Source organism: Moschus berezovskii, chromosome 1 (genome assembly GCF_049115385.1).
Source record: "Moschus berezovskii isolate FMDL1 chromosome 1, NW_MosBer_1.0, whole genome shotgun sequence".
Lineage (NCBI taxonomy): Eukaryota > Metazoa > Chordata > Mammalia > Artiodactyla > Moschidae > Moschus > Moschus berezovskii.
Window position 1 is genome coordinate 122,707,811 of NC_142460.1, and position 20,569 is coordinate 122,728,379.

At 38.7% G+C, this 20,569-nt stretch overlaps 1 protein-coding gene across 1 annotated transcript in view; it reads left to right on the forward strand.

Moving 5' to 3' along the window:
• The first annotated feature begins 3,908 nt into the window (after window positions 1-3,908).
• Window positions 3,909-20,569, forward strand: part of ZBBX (zinc finger B-box domain containing) — a 129,174-nt gene continuing 112,513 nt past the window's right edge. Inside the window, exons 1-4 of the mRNA XM_088843075.1 lie at window positions 3,909-3,974; window positions 6,104-6,209; window positions 13,934-14,047; window positions 18,560-18,673. Of these exons, the coding sequence (XP_088699201.1) occupies window positions 13,980-14,047; window positions 18,560-18,673 (182 nt within the window). The 5' untranslated portion in view covers window positions 3,909-3,974; window positions 6,104-6,209; window positions 13,934-13,979. The remainder of the gene's footprint in view (window positions 3,975-6,103; window positions 6,210-13,933; window positions 14,048-18,559; window positions 18,674-20,569) is intronic.

The window sequence follows — 20,569 nt, forward strand, 5'->3', positions numbered from 1 at the left end:
GCTATCCTTGACAATTTGAAAAATCCCATACATATGTAATAGAATGTTATATTCAGTGTCTGCCTAGGCATGAGGAAAGTAGCGGTTCCATTTCAAAGTAAGGCTAAATTTCAGGACTTGTAAAAAGGAGATGATAGAAAATCTGTTTTATAATCCTGATTTGATCATCAACTTCTGCCTGTAATAAACTTTGGGGAGCCAAGAGTGGAGTGGATATTGAGACAAGTTTCTGCTCTGTCATGTGTCCCATCTCCCTTCAGAAGAGGAAAGTTTGGTACCCACTATCAAAATATAATTTCAGAAATTAAGAACATGATGTTCTATAAATATATTAATAGAATTTTCATATTTATTTAATTCATAAAGGAAAGAACCACCAGGATGGTTAAACTGGTTCAAAAACCTAAAGGTAACTGATATGAAAATTGTAGATGGAAAAAAACCTACCAGTTAATATATTACTTCACAGAATCAGAGCTTTATGACTAGTAGATGATAATCACACAAAGGAATATTTTCCTAGAGGATAAGATAACCTTTGAGTGGGCTTTTAGAGTGTATCTGAAATGCCATGTAGTTATTCCTTTAAATGATTTCCAAGTTTCAGACAATGTCTATTAACTCTCCCTGACCATCATTTCAAGCCTGGTAGGATTGTACATCAGTGGGTCTGTGCAGTTGGGGACACAGTGGGCTGGTTTCATATTCCATCTGAGGAGTCAGAAGTACAATTGCTAGGCTAGCAGGTTGCTGGTGTTTGAGGCAAAGCGAGATGACCATGCTGGCTGTCCTGCATTCCCACAGTGTGGCAGGGAAAGTATGAAAGAGCATTTTCTGTAGGTCTGACATGGAACATGCAAAAATGCAAGAGAAAGTAGGTCATTTAAAATTCTCTCCAGGAGAACCACCAAGACCCTGCAGAAAGAAACGAGAATGATCAGTTGATGCCTAGGGGTTCAGTAAGCAAAGGTCTAAGCATGCACAGAGTGCATCCAGAGCAAGGCAGGTAAGAGGTCCTCCATGGATGTGGCGGCGGGGGGTGGGGGGGCGTTGGATGTGGTCTCTGGGGAATGATCTGCTTTCAACACCTGTGAGGCTCACACCAGGCAAGGCAGGACTTTTTTGTTTTAATCCTTACCCTTTCCTGTGATCCTAACGTAGGCAATCAGTAAGACTAAAACATGAAAGGATGATGCAGAATGGAAACCCAAGCTTTTCTTAAGGGTTCTGTGACTCCAGGCTTCCCTGCATTCAGGAGACCCAACCACTGTGTAAAAGAAAAGCCTTAGTGCTAAGTCACATGTGGAGTTTTGACAATTATGTGGGACTGAACCTTTTTATTATTCATCTAAGAGCTTTTATTACCTGTGAGGGACTAGGAAGTCCTGAGAACCACCACAGCTTTCCTCCAAGTAGTGCCAACCAAGGGCAAATAAGGTTACTTGATGAGTTGGGCTTGCTTAACGGAAGTTACGTGTTTGTGTTGTGTGTGTGTGTGTGTGAGGGAGAGAGAGAAAAAGAGAGAGAGAATGAATGTGTCTTTTTAAGCATGACCTTGCGGTTATTTTTTGAAATCAGTTACGTCTGTGCTCTCAATTTCTTCACAACTAATTTTATCTTTTTAAATTGACTATCTCCAGTTCAGAAAACTTGCATTCAGATCTTGTCTTCAGATCAGCACAATAAACCATGGGTTTGCCAAAATCCTCAGGAATACCATTCCCTCCCCTGATATAGACGTGGCAACCTATTTGCAGAATTGTGTGTCAATTTTGCTGGTATGTCAGTTAAATGTACTCTGCTTCAGCAGAAAGGATATTCTATCTCTAGAGGTGTTACTCCTTTTACATGTTCAGTTTGTCATGAATCGTGTTTTGAAAGACAAGCACATCCTGTTTTTCCCTTTACTATGTAACTTGGCATGGGATTGTTTTTTGGCTCTGTTTTGTTTTGCATAAGTGTGCATGAACTAAGATATTTTCCTAAATATAAGTATGATAATGTCCATCTAAAGTTTTTGAAAAGTGCCAGAATAATTTATACAATATTTTTATGAGTTTAATTTTCTATTATTCCAGTAAATATGTTATAAAAACTCATTTTTGAAGTAAAATCAGTGCTGTACAGAAGTGATTAGGGTTTTTACACGACAGACTACTCTAGATTGAGTTGGAATGGAACGCTTCTTTCCTTGACTGTCGCATGTCTTCCTCTTTTATTCAGAGACTTTTCTGATAATCTAACCTAACTTGAACTCGTAATTATTTCCTATTTCTTGACCCTGCTTATTCTTCAAAGCCCCTGACCAATAATTATATGTTTGTTTATTGTCAAATAAAATATACATTTGACAAACAGGAGGGGCTATGTTTTCTTCACAGCAGTATTTTCAGAACCTGGAACAATGTTTTCAGAACCTGGAACTCAATAAATATTTGTTGAATAAATAAATGAATGGATGAATGAATGAAGAGAAGAATGCTGGAAATAACTTTCCTGGCAATTCGAAGGGCACAGCTGCCTGAAAAATACAGTCCTGCACAAGAAACTTCTAGTAATATTACACATTCACTTGAAATTTGTCATTGCACTAGATTGAAAGGAAGGACTTCGTGAATTTATACCACGAGCACTAAGATAACCACCATAGCTGCAAAATTACCAATATTTTCCAACCATTTAGTATCTACTGTGGTTTAGTGCTAAAAACGTAACATACATTGTTTCATTTAATCTTTCATGTTACATCGTATGTGGGCTAAGCCAATGATTACCTTACTTAACCAGTTAAACTGGGCCTTACAACTCACTCAAGGTCCACAGCAGGTGAGTTGTGGCAGGACCAGGACTCAGATTCAGCTCTGCCCTCATTTCTAAGTTCAGTCATAGCTGCATGGCTATCATTGTCTTTTTTCATCTATGCTGGTTATAATCTTATACAGTTGAATCTACCAAGTGAAAACATTTAATGTGTTCTTAGATAGTTATTGACAGGTACATTAATGTGGAAAGCAGTGGTGCAAGAGTTAGTATCTCAGCTATTGCTTAGCAGTTGAGGTTATTAGTCCAGTAATAAGAAAGGATTCAGTGTGGATAAGCTTAAACATTTTTTAAACTGACTACAGAACAAACCCCTGATGGCTCAGACAGTAAAGAGTTTGCCTGCAATGCAGGAGACCTGGGTTCAATCCCTGGGCTGGGAAGATCCCCAGAGGAGGGCATGGCAACTCACTCCAGTATTCTTGTCTGGAGAATCCCCATAGACAGAGGAGCCTGGGGAGCTATATCATCCATGGGGTCGCAAAGAGTCGGACATGACTGAGAGACAGCCCAGCTCAGCAGAACAAACCAGACATCCTACTTGCAGCGTAAATAAAAACAGGGAGTAAAAACTACAGCATATTTAGGAAGCCAAAAATAAGTTCACCACAGGTGACTCTCTGGAAGGGAAAAGTTGAGAAGTGTGAGTTGATTCTCTCTTTCTCTCAACTTTTACACCCCCTCCCCCATGTGTCGTATATTTTATATAAGGAAAAGAGCGTTTTAGGCTTGTCAAAGACTTAGATTCTAGTCCTGACTTTGTCTATTGTGACCTTTGGAAAGCAACTGAACAGTATGTATGTGAGAGTTCTGAACTGCTTGGGTTAATTCTTCGTGGGTCTGCCATTTGCTAGCTCTGTAATTTTGTGTTATTCAAACTTTCTAGAATATAGCAGGGGCTCAGTAAGTGTTACCCACTCGGGCACAAAGCTTCCAGCACCTGCCCTTTCCCTTTTCTCTTTCTCTTCCCCTCTCTCCTTCTTCCTTCTATTCTAAAGGGCTCCCTTGCTCCCTCTGCGGGCCGACGGCCACAGTACCAAGCCTTCTGGTTGCTATGGGTACCGAGGTAACGCGGTAACCAAGGAGACCAAGGCGGAAGCTCTGGGCTGCTGGCTGCGGCTTGGTAGGGTGACGCCGACGTCTGGGGGCTCCAGGTGGGTCGGCTGGTTGCGGTGGCGGCAGTCGGTGGGCTTCGCAGTCGGCTTAGCGGGCAGCGCGCTGGGCCTGGGTGGTGCAGGAGCGGGCGGGACAGCAGGAAAGGAGCCTGGACTCCGGGGAAGCTGGGAGTGCAGGCCCAGCAGGTGTTGGTTGAGCACCTGCCGTGTGTCCTACACTGGGCCAGGCACGCGGGCTGCAGGAAGTGGCCTGACTTCCGGAGTTGAGCATCTTTTCTCCAAACAAAAGACTTTTCAGGCAGTGATGCTATTGGATTCATGAACGAGGGTGAACCCCAGATAGTGAAACTTGGGCCTTCTTCACATCACTTGTACCCTTTCTATAACACAGACTTCTGGAATGAAGTCTTTTGAATCTTACTTGAAAAATTTGGTGCCCTGACAAATCGTTTTCACGCCCTTTTTGTAACCTTCCTTCTGCCTGGGCAGCCACATGCAGGTACTTCATTCTTAGAAGTCAACTCTTCCCAAGTAAAGATCTCGGTGAGGGGTGCCAGATTCCTGAGAAATCTGAAGCTGTGGAAGTTTTTTCTTCCTCCAGGCAGCGTTAGAGAAGCTCAAATATATACGTTCACTTACATGTGTTTATATATGCAGGGGTAGCAAGACGTTAAAAAAGTATAAAGCTGGCTACCCAGGATTAGAACTACGCTAGCAGAGTCCGGAGAAGGCAATGGTAAGCCACTCCAGTACTCTTGCCTAGAAAATCCCATGGATGGAGGAGCCTGGTAGGCTGCAGTCCGTGGGGTCGCTAAGGGTCAGGCACGACTGAGCAACTTCACTTTCACACATTGAAGAAGGAAATGGCAACCCACTCCAGTGTTCTTGCCTGGAGAATCCCAGGGACGGGAGAGCCTGGTGGGCTTCCGTCTATGGGGTCACACAGAGTCGGACACGACTGAAGTGACTTAGCAGCAGCAGCAGCAGCAAAGAGTCGGACACGACTGAGCAACTGAACTGAACTGTGTGTTTATGGAAGATGAAACACACACACACACCCCTGCCTCTACTTCCCTCCAGCACCTTGTCTAGAGTCTGCTAGAGGTCTGTCCTGACCTCCCATAGTATTGCCAGTAGTGTCACAAATTAATTATTTGGAAGAATCTCAGTCCTTTGTTTATTTCCTTCAAATCACTTAATACTTCCCACAATTACTTGCCTTTAAATTTTTTCCTACGTCCTTCATCAGAGTGTGAGTTTAATGAGGTTAGTACTATCCTTGCCTGGTTCACTTTGTTCCTCAGTGCTTTACCTGGTATATGACACATAGAAAAAAGAAAGGAAAATGATTTGTTGAAGTAGAAAAGAGGGTGTGTTTGTTTTAATTTTTTTTCCATTGGGTAGATTATTCATTGAGTTTAAAGCAGTGGAAAAAAATTAAACACTAAAAACTAACACATCATTACTGATAGTACACTGTGTGTGGGCACTCTACTAATTGCTGGGGATTCAAAGTTCAATGGTAGGTCTGCCTTCAAATATTTGGGATACTTGGGGAAATAACCTTTATATAAGCAAAGCAGCAAACACACACACACACACACACACACACACACGCACACACACACAAGGCAGCATATAGTAGCAAATGAGTGTAATACACATTATTACACATGTTCTTACAGGAGAGAATCTCACTTCTGATGCAAGAAACCTTCAAGATAGAGGTGGCCTTTGAACTGGGCACTGAATAAAATAAAAGTTGGTGAACTGAAAAAGCAGAAAATAATGCATAAGGCTTAGGAAGATTGGAATGCATAATGAAAGATCTTAACTACTAAGCAGAGTAGCTAGGTATTTTTTCCCTGTGTTTAGGGGGAACTATTTAGAGACTAAATACATGGGAGCAATTTGACACGCACTAGGGTTTCAGTGGTGTCTAAATAAACTGCTGTAAAATTTAGAAAATAGTTTTGGTCAAACAGTTCTTTCTCTAAATTTCCTTTTTATGACAGGTTAAGAGTACAACAGTGAGAAAAATCTGAATGATATAGATTAGTTATTTTAAGTTGTAGATTTTAAATCCAAAGAGGATTTAACAGGACTGAGAATAAAATAATAATTTCTGGTTTGTCACCAATCTTTGATGGGTGCCTTAATTTTCCCAGGTCTGAAAGATATTCACAAGAGAACACCTTGGATAACAGTGGCATGTATGAGAATGGATGGGAGAAATAGAATATCAATATATAAAAGGACTTAAGTTTCTAAAAGGTATGGTTTATAACTTTAGAACTTATTATATGTAATCATATAAAGTTTTAGTTGATATAGAGTTAATAATAATTGTATATTACTTTATTATCGTGCCTTTCAAATGACTTTTTAAGCTCCAGAAGAGTTTAAGTCTGACCTAGAGGCTCATTATGTTAAAAATAGACTTGAAATCAGAGCAGCTATGAATAAAGCAGAGCCTTGCTGCTCCCCTCACTTACTTCTCAAGGTAATTTCTAAGACTACCACTTTCCCTGAACCCTGAACTCTCTGAAGCCCTTTAGGAGCGCACAGCTTTATAACCACGAATCAGATACCTTTTGTTCGATATTCTGCAAATTAGGGAGGAGGAGGCCGACAGCATCTTACACTGGATAAACAAAGAGCCTCAGAAACCCCTCTCACACAAAGGTCTCTTGAGTGTAAACTAGGTATCTTTTAATATTATCATTTTTATTTTATTTAAGAAATATATTGAAATGTAGTTCATTTACAGTGTTGTGTTGGTTTTCAGGTGTACAGCAAAATAATTCAGTATAACTGAATTATATATATATAAAATATATATATTATATATACTCAATATCTTGTAATAACCTATAACGAGCATATATGCTCTTTTTTAGATTCTTTCCGTTATAGGTTATTACAAGATATTGAGTATAGTTCTCTGTGCTATGCAGTACGTCCTTGTTGGTAATCTATTTTGTGTATAGTAGTCTGTATATTTTATCCTTTCTCCTACCCTTTCTCTTTTGGTAACCATAAGTTTGTTTTCTATGTCTGTGGGTCTCTTTCTGTTTTGTAAGTAAGTTCATTTGTATCATTTTTTTAGATTCCACATATAAGTGATATCATATGATATTTGTCTTTTTTTCCCCCTGGTGGCTCAGACAGTAAAAATTCTGCCTGCAAAGCAAGAGATCCAGGTTTGTTCCCTGGGTCGGGAAGATTATCCTGGAGAAGGGAATTGCTATACCCACTCCAGTATTCTTGCCTGAAGAATTCTATGGACAGAGGAGGCTGGTGGGCTACAGTCCACAGGGTTGCAAAGAGTTACACATGACTGAGCGACTAACACTTTCACTACTTCACTTAGCATTTTAACCTCCAGGTCCATTTCATTCTTTTTTTAATGGCTAGTAACATCCCATTGTCATTTTCATGGAACTACTTTTCAGTTTCAGTTAGAAATTATTTTAAAATGATATCTTACCCCTTGATGTAAAGCCAAACTTTTTCAGTTTTTTGTAAATGAACCTGCACTAGAAGGTAAAAAGTGGATGACTTGGGTACCATTTAGTGCTGTGAGGGAGTGCTTAATTATCTTAATTGGCTGAAATATTGAATGCAGTCATGATATTAATCCCTGATTTACTTTCAGGGCCCATGGTAGGAGAAAATGACATGTACTTATTTAGTAGGCCACTCAAGCGCAAGATGTTATGCTATGGATCATGTGTTTATAGTCCTTTCTTTAGATTTAAAAAAAAATGTTAATTTTAAAATATTATATGTAGCATAGTATTATATATTAATATTACAATATATTGCATATGTAATACATATGTATTTAAAATAAGGATCATATCAAACAGATAAAATATTACCATTTTTAAATTAATTTAAGCAGTTTTAATTAAATTCATTTTCATTTAACATTTCTTGCTTGGGTCTTTAATTTCTTAATACTATGATAAACATTTTAATCTATTCAAAACAACTTGCTTATTAGACCTCCTTAGTATGTGCTAAAGTGAGGAAAAATCCTTATTTATTGACTTTTAAATCTTCAGGTCTAAGATTATCTGGGTGGTTAGAAGAATCAACTAACCTTAGAAAAGATAAGTTTTCCATTACATGAAAACAGTGGTTTCCCAAATAATGCATTCTGCCAATGGTGTGATGGTAAATTGTCTTTGCTGAGGGCAACTTTTGAATACTTTGAGTTTCCATTAGTAAATTTCTTGTTTCCATTTTGTGGTGGCAGGCCTAGATCTTTGGATTGCTTTCCAAAGTGGGAACTTAATGAAAAAGGATCATTTAGAACATCGTAGGCTGGAGGGTTTCCTTTTCTCCATACTCTCTCCAGAATACATTGTTTGTAGGTTATTTTGATGATGGCCATTCTGACTGGTGTGAGGTGATACCTTCACCGTTGTAGCTTTGATTTGCATTTCTCTAATAATGAGCAATATTAATCATCTTTTCATGTGTTTTTTGGCCATCTGTCTATTGGTGGGAATGTAAACTGATGCAGTCATTATGGAAAACAGTATGGAGAGTCCATAAAAAACTAGGACTAAATCTACCATATGACCCAGGAATTCCTCTACTGGGCATATACCCTGAGAAAACCACAATTCTAAAAGGCACATGTACCCCAGTGTTCATTGGAGCAATATTTACAATAGTCAGCACATAGAAGCAGCCTAGATGTCCGTGAGAGTTGAATGGATAAAGAAGCTATGATACTTTTATACAATGGATTGTTAGTCAGCCATAAAAAGGAAAGAGTTTGAGTCAGTTGTAGTGAGGTAGCTGAACCTAGAGCCTCTTATACAGAGTGAAGTCAGAAAAACAAGTATCATATGGTAACACAAATATATAGAATCTAGAAAAATGGTACTGATGAACCTAGCAGAGAACAGACTTGTGGACACAACAGGGGAAGGTTAGGGTGGGATGAACTGAGAAAGTAGTATTGAGATACATACACTATCATGTGTAAAATAGTAGGAAGTTGCTAAATAACACAGGGAGCCCAGCCTGGTGATCTGTGATGACCTAGAGGGGTAGAATGGGGAGAGGGGAGGGAGGCTTAGGGGGGAAGGGACATATACATATAATTACGACTAATTTGCATTGTTGGATGACCAAAATCAACACAACACTATAAATTGACTTTTCACCAATTAAAAAATAAATAAAATGAGAAACAAAAACAAAGAAATAAAATACATGAGCCATTCTGGGTCATATTGTGGATATGTATCTGCGGGAGAACAAAGTTGAGGACAGAAAAATGATGAAGTCTAATAAATCAGGTAACGAGAAAACTTTCCAAGCAACTACTGAACTTTTGCTATTCAGTTATAAGAAAAAAAAATTGATCAAAGGACATATGGAATTATGAGGTTTGCACAATAGTTTATCTGTATTTCCCTGGTTCCATTAGGAGACTAAAGTTTTGTGCTTTGCTATTCTTCCTGCTCGTGTTGTTATATCCTTGTTGTCCCAAGAGAGGTGACTAATTCTCTGTTGGTTTTAGGAAAGGAAATAGGCAGAACAGCATGACTCACAATTATAATTTTCCTTTTTTTTCATGCAAGAAAATTGACTCATGTTTGTGACTTGAAAAAACCTTTAATTGAGAAGAAGCCTTAGTAATTGCATTCAGTGAAGTGAAATGCCCACTGAATAAGACTATTTATTGGTTAAGTAACATTATCAGCAGAGCTGTAAATCTGAATTATCTCACCCTAATGAAATTTACAGATTTTTCTTTCATTCATTTCAGTCTTCATGTTTCCGTTCAGCTTTATGCATAATGTACACACACATATAAAATTGTATTGTATATATCAATGCATAAATGAAACTGAGGCAGTTTAAGTTATTGTAATTAATCAGACATTAATTTGGGGGATTCTTTTTTTAATGATAATGATTACATTATGGAACTTTTCATGGAAAACTTACTGACAGTAGATTGAGGATCTAGCAGTTGGATTTCTGATAAAAATCAAAAAGGGATATATAGACTATGTTACTCTATGCTCTAGAATTTTTTAAAAGGTATCTTTTTAGCCTCTGTTTGATAGAAATGAGACGAAAGTTTTATCTACAAAGAAAGGATAGGAGCAAACCAAATTTGGTTTTTCATTCCTGTGATTTCTTAGTTCTCTTTGACACTGATTTCAGCTTTGAAAGACAGGACTGGGTGGTGGAGAAATGAGTCTGAGTTTGATGTCTCTCCTAGGACGTTCTCTTTTCAGAATGTCCCACGGTATTGTCTTTATTTGTGTGATTTTCCCCTTTGATTGTGAGTTCTTTGAGGGAAGAAACCATGTCTTATTTACCATTGTGACTTCAGGACTAGCAATATGCATCAGAAAGGAGCAGCTGAATAACTGTTGATTGAAGGCACAAATAAACCTAGTTTTATGATATAGCCATTACGTTACTTACAATGTAAAATTATTTTGTATAGTTTCATTTTGGAATTCTCTTCAAAGAATGAATTCCTTCAGAATTTTTACAAAGTAGTAAAAATCTACCCTTCCAGGCTCGATTTGATTTCTGGAGGCAGAGTAACTTGAAACTAGATTTGAGTGAACAGAACAGTTGCTCCTGCTGGACAGTATCATTTTTAGTTTTGAATGAGGAATAACAAAGTAGATTTGTGTGTTTGTGGACTCAGCAGACAGTCTCAAAAGAGACATTCCAAAAATGTTTTGATCCGTGGTTGCATCATTGAAATTATAAAATAATCCCCCAGAGATTTGATTCATTCGATTGTGTGGACTTTAATGTTACAATAGATTTGCACTTGATTACTCCTATTTTATTACACTTGATACTCTATTTACTCAGGGTTGGGAAGATCCCCTGGAGAAGGGAAAGGCTACCGACTCCAGTATTCTGGCTTGGAGAATTCCATGGACTGCATAGTCCATGGGGTTGCAAAGAGTTGGACATGACTGAGCGACTTTCACTTCACTCACTCCTGTTCTGATGCCGTCTCTCCTAAGTCTTTGAACAAAGCTTCCAGATTTATTTCCTGTTCTGCCTTATAAAATTTTCTTACTGAGTTAAGTAAGTCAGACAAAGAAGGAGAAATATCATATAATATCCTTCGTACGTGGAATCTAAAAAGAAAGGATACAAATGAACTTACAAAATGGAAAGAGACCTCCAGACTTGGAGAACTAACTTATGGTTTCAAGGTTGGGGAACGGATGGGAGAAAGGGATAGTTGGGGAGTTTGAGATGGATATATACACACTGCTGTGTTTAAAATGGATAACCAACAAGGACCTACTGTATAGTATATGGAGCACTGTTCAATGCTGTGTGGTGGCCTGGATGGGATGGGAGTTTGGGGGAGAATGGTTACACGTATCTATGTGGCTGGGTCCCTTCTCTGTTCACCTGAGAGTGTCACAACATTGTTTGTTAATTTGCTATACTTCAATACAAAATAGAAAGTTTAAAAAAAATGTTTTATCAGGGACTCTCATTAGCTACATTCTGTATTCTGCATTCCAAATGCTTTAACTAGGCACTTAAAGTCACCCATATTGGACCTCAGCCTACATTTCCAAATTTACACCTACTTTCCCCTCTCCATTCAAGGGCTGCTTTACCCCGCCGTGAGGAAAGTTCATCCAATCCACATGTTCATATGTTTGCCTCCTTTCACATTAAAGCCCCACGTTAAATGCTAGCCAGCTTGAATTCTCTTCTTTGGCTCCCTTCTTATATCTGTAAATTTTATAGCCTTTGTAATTCCTACCTTGTTTTATGGTGTTTATATATAGGTCTTTTGTGCCCTGTTTGACTCTACACTATGTAAGCTGGAAAGCAGATCTTCTTGCGTCCTTCATATCTCTCATTATAGTGCTGTGTGTTTAATAGAGCCTTAATAAATATTTGTAGGGGTTGGGAGCACATATATAAAATGATGGTATCAGATAGTTTGAGCATTTATACTATGGACTCTATGATATTGCCTCTTATATTTAAGAGTGTCTGAAATTTGAAAGTTTTTATTCATAGAAAAATCTAATAATTGTGCATATGCTATGCTTAGTTGCTCAGTTGTGTCCAACTCTTTTGCAACCCCATGGACTTCAGCCCGCCAGGTGCCTCTGTCCTTGGAGATTCTGCAGGCAAGAATACTGGAGTGGATTGCCATGCCCTCTTCCAGGGGATCTTCCTAACCCAGGGATCAAACCCAAATCTCCCACTTCATGGGTGGATTCTTTACCAACTGAGCCACCAGGGAAGTCCAATAGTTGTGCATGCGATTCAGTAATTCAGTGTTACAGAGTAAATGATTCTAGAACCCCGAGTAACTGGGATACTCAGGAAATAGGGTGTTCTGAATAACTTAATTTTCTGGTTAACTTGGAGTTAGGCAAAAAATATTTTTTTGTTTAATTTCTTGTTGAAAAATTCTTTCTAAATATGCTAATTTCTGATTGTAGGCAGAGTATTGTTACAGTTTTTTGATAAATGAGGATATTAGACTGCCTTAGGAAAATTACTGCATACCTTAATTCTTATTTTACATTCAGTTCAGTTCAGTTCAGTTCAGTCACTCAGTCGTGTCCGACTCTTTGCGACCCCATGAATCACAGCATGCCAGGCCTCCCTGTGCATCACCAACTCCCGGAGGTCACTCAAACTCATGTCCATCGAGTCGGTGATGCCATTCAGCCATCTCATTCTCTGTCGTCCCTGTCTCCTCCTGCCCCCAATCCCTCCCAGCATCAGAGTCTTTTCCAGTGAGTCAACTCTTCCCATGAGGAGGCCAAAGTATTGGAGTTTCAGCTTTAGCATCAGTCCTTCCAATGAACACCCAGGATTCATCTCCTTTAGAATGGACTGATTGGATCTCCTTGCAGTCCAAAGGACTCTCAAGAGTCTTCTCCAGCACCACAGTTCAAAAGCATCAATTCTTCGGCGATCAGCTTTCTTCAAAGTCCAACTCTCATATCCATACATGACCATGGGAAAAACCTTGACTAGACGGACCTTTGTTGGCAAAGTAATGTCTCTGCTTTTTAATATGCTATCTAGGTTGGTCATAACTTTCCTTCCAAGGAGTAAGCGTCTTTTAATTTCCTGGCTGCAATCAGCATCCGCAGTGATTTTGGAGCCCCCCAAAATAAAGTCTGACACTGTTTCTACTGTTTCCCCATCTATTTCCCATGAAGTGATGGGACCAGATGCCATGATCTTTGTTTTCTGAATGTTGAGCTTCAAGCCAACCTTTTCACTCTCCTCTTTCACTTTCATCAAGAGGCTTTTGAGTTCCTCTTCACTTTCTGCTATAAGGGTGGTATCATCTGCATATCTGAGGTTATTGATATTTCTCCCAGCAATCTTGATTCCAGCTTGTGCTTCTTCCAGCCCAGCGTTCCTCATGATGTACTCTGCATATAAGTTAAATAAGCAGGGTGACAATATACAACCTTGACGTACTTCTTTTCCTATTTGGAACCATTCTGTTGGTTCCATGTCCAGTTCTAACTGTATTATCATACATATAAAAAAAAGTTTCTGAGCTTGAATTGTGTTTCTAAGGTTCTTTTCACTGTATTTAGCTCTGGATTTTATTTTTGGCTGGGAACAAATATCTGATATATATTTTTGTAATCTTAATCATAGAAAGAGTCACAATATGTGCTCTTTTTGTTTTAATGAATTTATTCTTCACATTCAGTTGAATGTTTCTACAGTTTTGTGCTATGTAAATTTTGGTAAAATTTTTGTTCCATCAGATATGTTATAGCTATAGCTATATTAGTATGTAAATATTTGTATAATTTATACTTAGCATATATTATAATTTCTTGTTGCTTAACCTTTGATTTGACCTCTTCTCTCAAAATTATTTCTGGTTTAAAAGTTTTCCCGAATTATATGTAGTTTCAAATTTGTAATGTAATTGTTTTACCTCTGAAGTAATTCTTTTGCCTTTATTACTTTTTCAGAAGTTTTCACAAATCACAATACTTTTTAGGCAATACTAAGAAAATCATGAACACCAAAGATTTTGTGGTTCTTCCATGGGGAAAACCTGGAAATTCTGTAAAGCTAAAATATAAGTAAGTGCATATATGTTTATTACTTACATAGAAACAGTTGCTAAAGTTTCTATATATTATAATTTAAATACTTTTCACGTGAAGCTGTTAGAGTTGAAGTAAAATTTTGTGAATTCTCATCTCCATTTTCATCACATTGCTCTATTTTTATAAAAGAGTAGGTTTGAAATATTATAAATCTATCATGGTTTAAAATGAGGACTAAAAATATTTATGGCACAAGAATCTATGCAAATTGGGATCATCAACTATTGAAGCAATTTAACAGAAAGTTACTAATTTTTCTAACACTTATTCAAAATTAGAAAAGAATCACCCTGAAGAATGGAAAGAAATTGAAATTGAGAGAGACTGTCAAGGTGAACCTTTAAATAGGGAAAATAAATCACTAACTACGCTGAGTTCCCTGCACTCTGCAGCAACTTCCCTCCCATTAGCCGTTTTACACATGGTAGTGCATCTCTTTCAGTGCTGCTTTCTCAGTGTGTATACCTATGGCTCATTCATGCTGATGGATGGCAGAAACCAACATAACATTGTAAAGCAATTATCCTCTCATTAAAAAGAAACACATTTAAAAAAATCATAAAAAAAGATATCAGTGACTACACTTGCACTTTGCAGTGTTAAAGGACATTACGTTGAATCAGTTCTCCTAGGAAGGGGACCTTCTGTCCTAGATTGCCTGGAAGATGCATTCAGCCTGAACCAAGAAGTTCTGAGTATCGTGGGAATTTCAGGACTTGTAGGGGTACCAAAGGGTACCATGTACTCTTCCCCTTTGAGGTCATCTAGAATCACTGGAAATTTCCAAGGCCTTCCTCTCAAATATTATTCAGGACTAGCCAACATGGGCTAGGGGTGGAGTATTGATTTTTAATTTTAGTTTCTGAGTTCCTTGATCCAGATCAATAGTACTATGGTTACTTAGTGTCTTTAGAGCTTTCCTAACTCTCACTTCACCTTTGAGATACTGTGTGTAAAAGCATTGTGTCAACTGGAAGATGTTATATGGCATTATCATTAATAGGTTTATTACCTTTTGGTAGGGAATGGAGCTATCTAATTGCTAGTATTGCCGATTTTCCTTTTTTAATGCAAAAGAAATGGGCCATGCATTTTGGTGATGTGTTTTAAGTCTGTGTGTATTTACCTTTAAACATTCATTGAACATTTGTTAAGTATACATATTCTACACCCTGTGCTAAGGAATGATGGATACAGAAGAAGGAAGTCAGTCTTTGCCCTCAGGTAGCTTGTGGAGGATGTGAACATATAAAATTGTATCTACAAAGTCATGTGAAACATGGTGTGATATTAAAGCACAGGCAGTTATGAGAACATAGCCCAGACTGCTAGGGCAGAGGTGAGGAGGTCTTCAAGCTTTGCCTGAAAGATGCAGTTATTTGGGTGGTTACTGGGTGAAATGTGTGCAAAGGCACACAGACACGTGGCCTGGGCACTTTCAGGCATAGCCAGTTCGCTAAGATTTATAGAACAAAATTGGAGAGAATTACAAGTCGCCTAGTTAATAAATTAACTTGTACGGCATGCTAAGGAGTTTAGGATTTGTCTTGGAGATGAGGGGGAGTCACTGTTCCCTGGCCTGTATATCTCCTTGATTCACCCGTGGTTCACAACCTATAGAGACTAGGCTGGGATCCCCCATTCTAAGGTTTGGAGTTCTGGAGTTTCTTTTCTTGCCCTTTCCTTGTTCCAAGTTTTTTTGTTGTTGTTGTTTGACATTGTCTTCACGGTTGTCTTAATGTTGTCTGACATGTTAGAGTTCTCCAACTCCTCTCTCTGTTTCCCAGCCTCCACACAGTTTTAGTGGGTTGTTTCTGCCTCTCAGATTTGCTGAGTTGACATGGTCTCTGTAGGATCAGCTTCAGCTGCCTTTCTGGGTCTGCTGTCTCCAGGAGGAATCTTCCGTCTTGTTCCAGACCTACAGAATCCCACAAAATCAATTTGACCACTTGGTCAGGAGGCCAGTTCCTTTTTTTTTTACCACAGTGAGAACTTTCAAAACATTAAAAGTTTTGTAAGCAAATAAGTGACACAGTCACATTTGTGCTTTTGAACTCTTCCTCTGGAGGCCACGTGGAAAGCATAGTAAGCCACTGAGACTTTGGGCCAGTAATTCTGAACTGTGTCCACAGCCCATCCCAGACTGACCTCGTTTAGGAAACAGCTCCTAGCGTTAGCTCAGGTTCCTTCCTTTTCCCTTCCCTGATCAGTCTTTCAGTTCACTTCAGTTCAGTCGCTCAGTCATGTCCGACTCTCCACGACCCCATGAATCACAGCACGCCAGGCCTCCCTGTCCATCACCAACTCCCGGAGTTCACCGTCTCCTCCCGTCCCCAATCCCTCCCAGCATCAGAGTCTTTTCCAGTGAGTCAACTCGTCTCATGAGGTGGCCAAAGTATTGGAGTTTCAGCTTTAGCATCAGTCCTTCCAATGAACACCCAGTCTTGATCTCCTTTAGAATGGACTGGTTGGATCTCCTTGCAGTCCAAGGGACTCTCAAGAGTCTTCTCCAGCACCACAGTTCAAAAGCATCAATTCTTTGGCGATCAGCTTTCTTCACAGTCCAACTCTCACATCCATACGTGACCAAGGGAAAAACCATAGCCTTGACTAGACGGACCTTAAGTCCAGTTAATTTTGTTTCCTTGTAGTTCTCGAATGTTGCCATTTTTGCCCCCACTATCTCCATCTAGTCAGACCAGCACAATATTAGGGTTATGGGAATAGTCTCCTAACTGGCTTGCTTATTTTCAACTTTGCACCCTGTAATTAATATTCTATTATAGAGCCAGAGTGATGGTTCTCAAATGCAAATCTGATCAATTCTCAATTCTCTTAAAACTTTTTAAAGATTCTTACTGCTCATAGAATACAAATCCCAGTTTCTCATCATGGCCTACACATCATGATGCGGCCACTGTCCACCTCAGCAGTTTCATTTCTTGCCACTTTCCCCTTCCTGTGCTTAACGTCTGGGGATGTGAGACTCCTAGTTCCTGGACCCACATACCACTCTTTTCTACTTGTGTGCACACTTGTCTTTCTTCCTGGAATACTGCTCTCACTACCTCCTTTTGACTGGCTAGGTCCTTTCATCCCTTAGGGCTCAACTTAGTCTTCACTCACTGCAGGAACAGTTCCGATAGCCCCAGGGGCTAGGAATGTGCCCTTGTGTGCTCAGGTGTCTCCCTGTCCTTTTGCAAAGAAAGCACCATTACACTATATTTCAGTTACCTTCATGCTTGTCTGTATTCCTTTCTATAATGGAAGCTCCATTGGCTCTCACATCCTGTCACTTACAAGTGCTTGTTTGTAGTTAGGGCTGAATTACTCCTTGTGGAACAGATATAATGAAGATACTGCCTCTCTCAGTTTCTTCACCCACTTCTCTGAACCCTGTGTATAGCTTTTACCTCCTCTTACTTTCCATTTATCTCCCTGGACTTGGGGTCATAACTTTGACTCAGTTGCTCTTTGGTGACTGCTCACTACCTCTGAATTATTTCCCTTTCTTATCTTCTTTATTTTTATTTTGGTTCCTTGCCATAGCACACATACCCAAGTAGCCCACATTGCTTAATTATAATAAAGCACCGATGAAATAATGAAGAGATTTAAACTCATGACAGATAATGAAAGCTAGAGAACTAGGTTGGTTTATCTCTCGAAACAGAGACAGTGATGCTGACAAGGGACCAGAGTTGTAAGACAAAGGAAATGGCTGTCAAAAGTTTGATGAGATTCAGACATTATTACAGAATCTTTTGTACAGGAATCTGTTTCGGGGCTCTGCTCTATCCTCAGAAAGTTTTCTTTTTGTTGCTTTCCTTTGTGGGGAACAATTAGTGGTACTTGCCTCAGTTTCTATTTATCCGTTTGATGGCTCCTCAACCAAAACTCTTAACAGATGCTTTCTTCCTAATAGGCTCCAATCAAACTTCTCTCTCTCTCTTTTTTTGTATTGTACATACATGGCATAAAGGTAGAAATTTATTGGAGTTTTCCAAGATGATTTGTTTAGCAAAAATGTGTATTCTGCCTAGACAGAATAGTTATTTTAAACACTGTGATTCAAACTACTTGAATCCTTTGAAGGCAGTATGGAAATTAGAAAATGATTTTTAGTTTATTTTCTGTTTGTTTTGTCATGGATATTTGTGCATATATAAAGACATAGCTCATGCATAAAGTGAATATGATTTGAAACCTCTAGCAATGTAATATGAAATACAAAAGTCCAAGATTTGTACCTTGCTTGAGGAGAATATTAATTGATGGCAAATGCTAGCTTTAGAAACTGTATTTCAAAGATGAAAAAGTAAGTAGTTAAAATATGCTATCACATATTTATTACTCCTAATTTTAATTAAGGACAAATAGGACTATAAAATTATTTTGCCTTTTTTCTTTTTTGGGGGAAGGGTTTGTTTGTTTACTGCAAATGAAATTTTACATTTAAATCTTCTGCACTTAAATCTTATTCAGAAATGCTCAAGAACTGAGAATGGATAAAGTACGACTAGAGTTGGAGAACAAAGAGATGGAAAAGAAACTTCAACAGTTCGAATCAACAAGGAACAAAGAAAAGGAAGAACGAAGGTGGGTGACACTTTTAAAGAATTTTAGAGAAATAAACTGATTTCCTTATTATAAGCTGAAGTCCTTATGTCAAGAACTGTTTTATATTTATGTTTTATGTTTATGTCAAGAACTTCCAATTCTTCCCTGGTGACTCAGACAGTAAAGAATCTACCTGTAATGCAGGAAAGCCGGATTCGATCCCTGGGTCAAGAAGATCCCCTGGAGAAGGGAATGGCAACTGATTCCAGTATTCTTGGCTGGAGAATTCCATGGAGAGGAGCCTGGCAAGCTACAGTCCCTGGGGTAGCAAAGAGTCAAACATGACTGAGCGACTAACATGTTCACTTTTTTTTTTCCCTCCAGTAATGATCTGTCCTGAATGAATCCTTTTTGGATTTTACTGATTAACAAGCAATATTAAATTGCCCGTCATTTTTCTAATTGTGTTCCCTTCCTCTAAACCTTATCTGGTCTTGCGTGCGTGTCTGCTAAGTCGCCTTCAGTTGTGTCCGACTCTTTGTGACTCTATGGACTATAGCCCGTCAGGTTCCTCTGTCCATAGCATTCTCCAGGCAAGAATACTGGAGTGGGTTGCCATGCCCTCCTCCAGGGATCTTCCCGACCAAGGGATCAAACCCATGTCTTTCATGTCTCCTGCATTGACAGGTGGTTTCTTTATTACTAGTACTGCCTAGGAAGCCCACACTTTCTTATTTCTCTTCTTACAGTACTCTTCTTAACCATTTATAGTTTGGAATGTTGGGGCTTCCCAGGTGGCTCAAAGAATTTGTCTGCCAATGCAGGAGACATAAAAGACGTAGGTTTGATCCCTGGGTTGGGAAGATCCCCTGGAGTAGGAAATGGCAACCTGCTTCAGTATTCTTTCCTGGAAAATTCCTTGGCAGAATAGCCTGGTGGGCAGGCTACAGTCCATGGGGTAACAGAGTTGGAAACAACTGAGTGACTGAGCACCCACATTTTGAGAACAGCAGTGCAGAGCTTCTCTTTGTTCCCATAAAAGTGCCATCAACAGGTGACAGCCGGTTTATGAGCAGCATATTTTTATTTATTAAAAGACTTTGGGAATAGGGATTTACATTCACACAGATAAGAGTTTTCAGCCCCTCAAGTATGTTTGAAATATTGTTAGCAAATATGCTTTAGCTGAAATTTTATTAGTGAGAACTCTAATAATTATGCTTGCATACCTGTACTAACTTTATGGAGAATTTTGCTTTGTTGTAAAAGTAATAAATATAATTAAAATCAAGTATAACTGATAGTTATATAATGGAAATGATCTCTTCTTCTCTCTGGGCTGACTTCCAGCCCATTTTGTAGTACCACTCTTAACAATTAAAATGTTTGTCCCCACAAATGTCTTCGTACAAGCCTGTATATATATATGTGTGTATGTATATGTGTATGTATGTGTGTAGGTTTGTATTTGACATGTCTTTTACATTTTTACAAGTGAGGTCATCTATAAAAATATGTGAATGGATTCACATTCTACTTTTCTCCTTGCTATTTTTGCCACTCTTGCCACATCAGCACACGGTGATCTCATTGTTTTAATGAGTGCATAATATTTCTTTGTGTGGATATAATAGCACTTATTTTTCAGATCTTTATTAAGTTTTTAGTATTTTGTGATTATATATGCTGTCATGAATATGCTTCTACATATATTTTTGCTTACACTTGTAAGAGTGTCTATGGGATAAATTCCTACACTTGTAATTTTAGATCAGAGTATATGGCAGCTTACCTTTTGTTAGATACTGGAGAACTTTTCTTTCCAATAGGCTGCAAAAGTGTCTAACTTCTTTCCTGTAGAGAATGAGAGTGCATTCATAACTTTTGGTGTTGCTAGAAGTCTGATAACCAGACTGTGTATTCAATTTGCTTTGT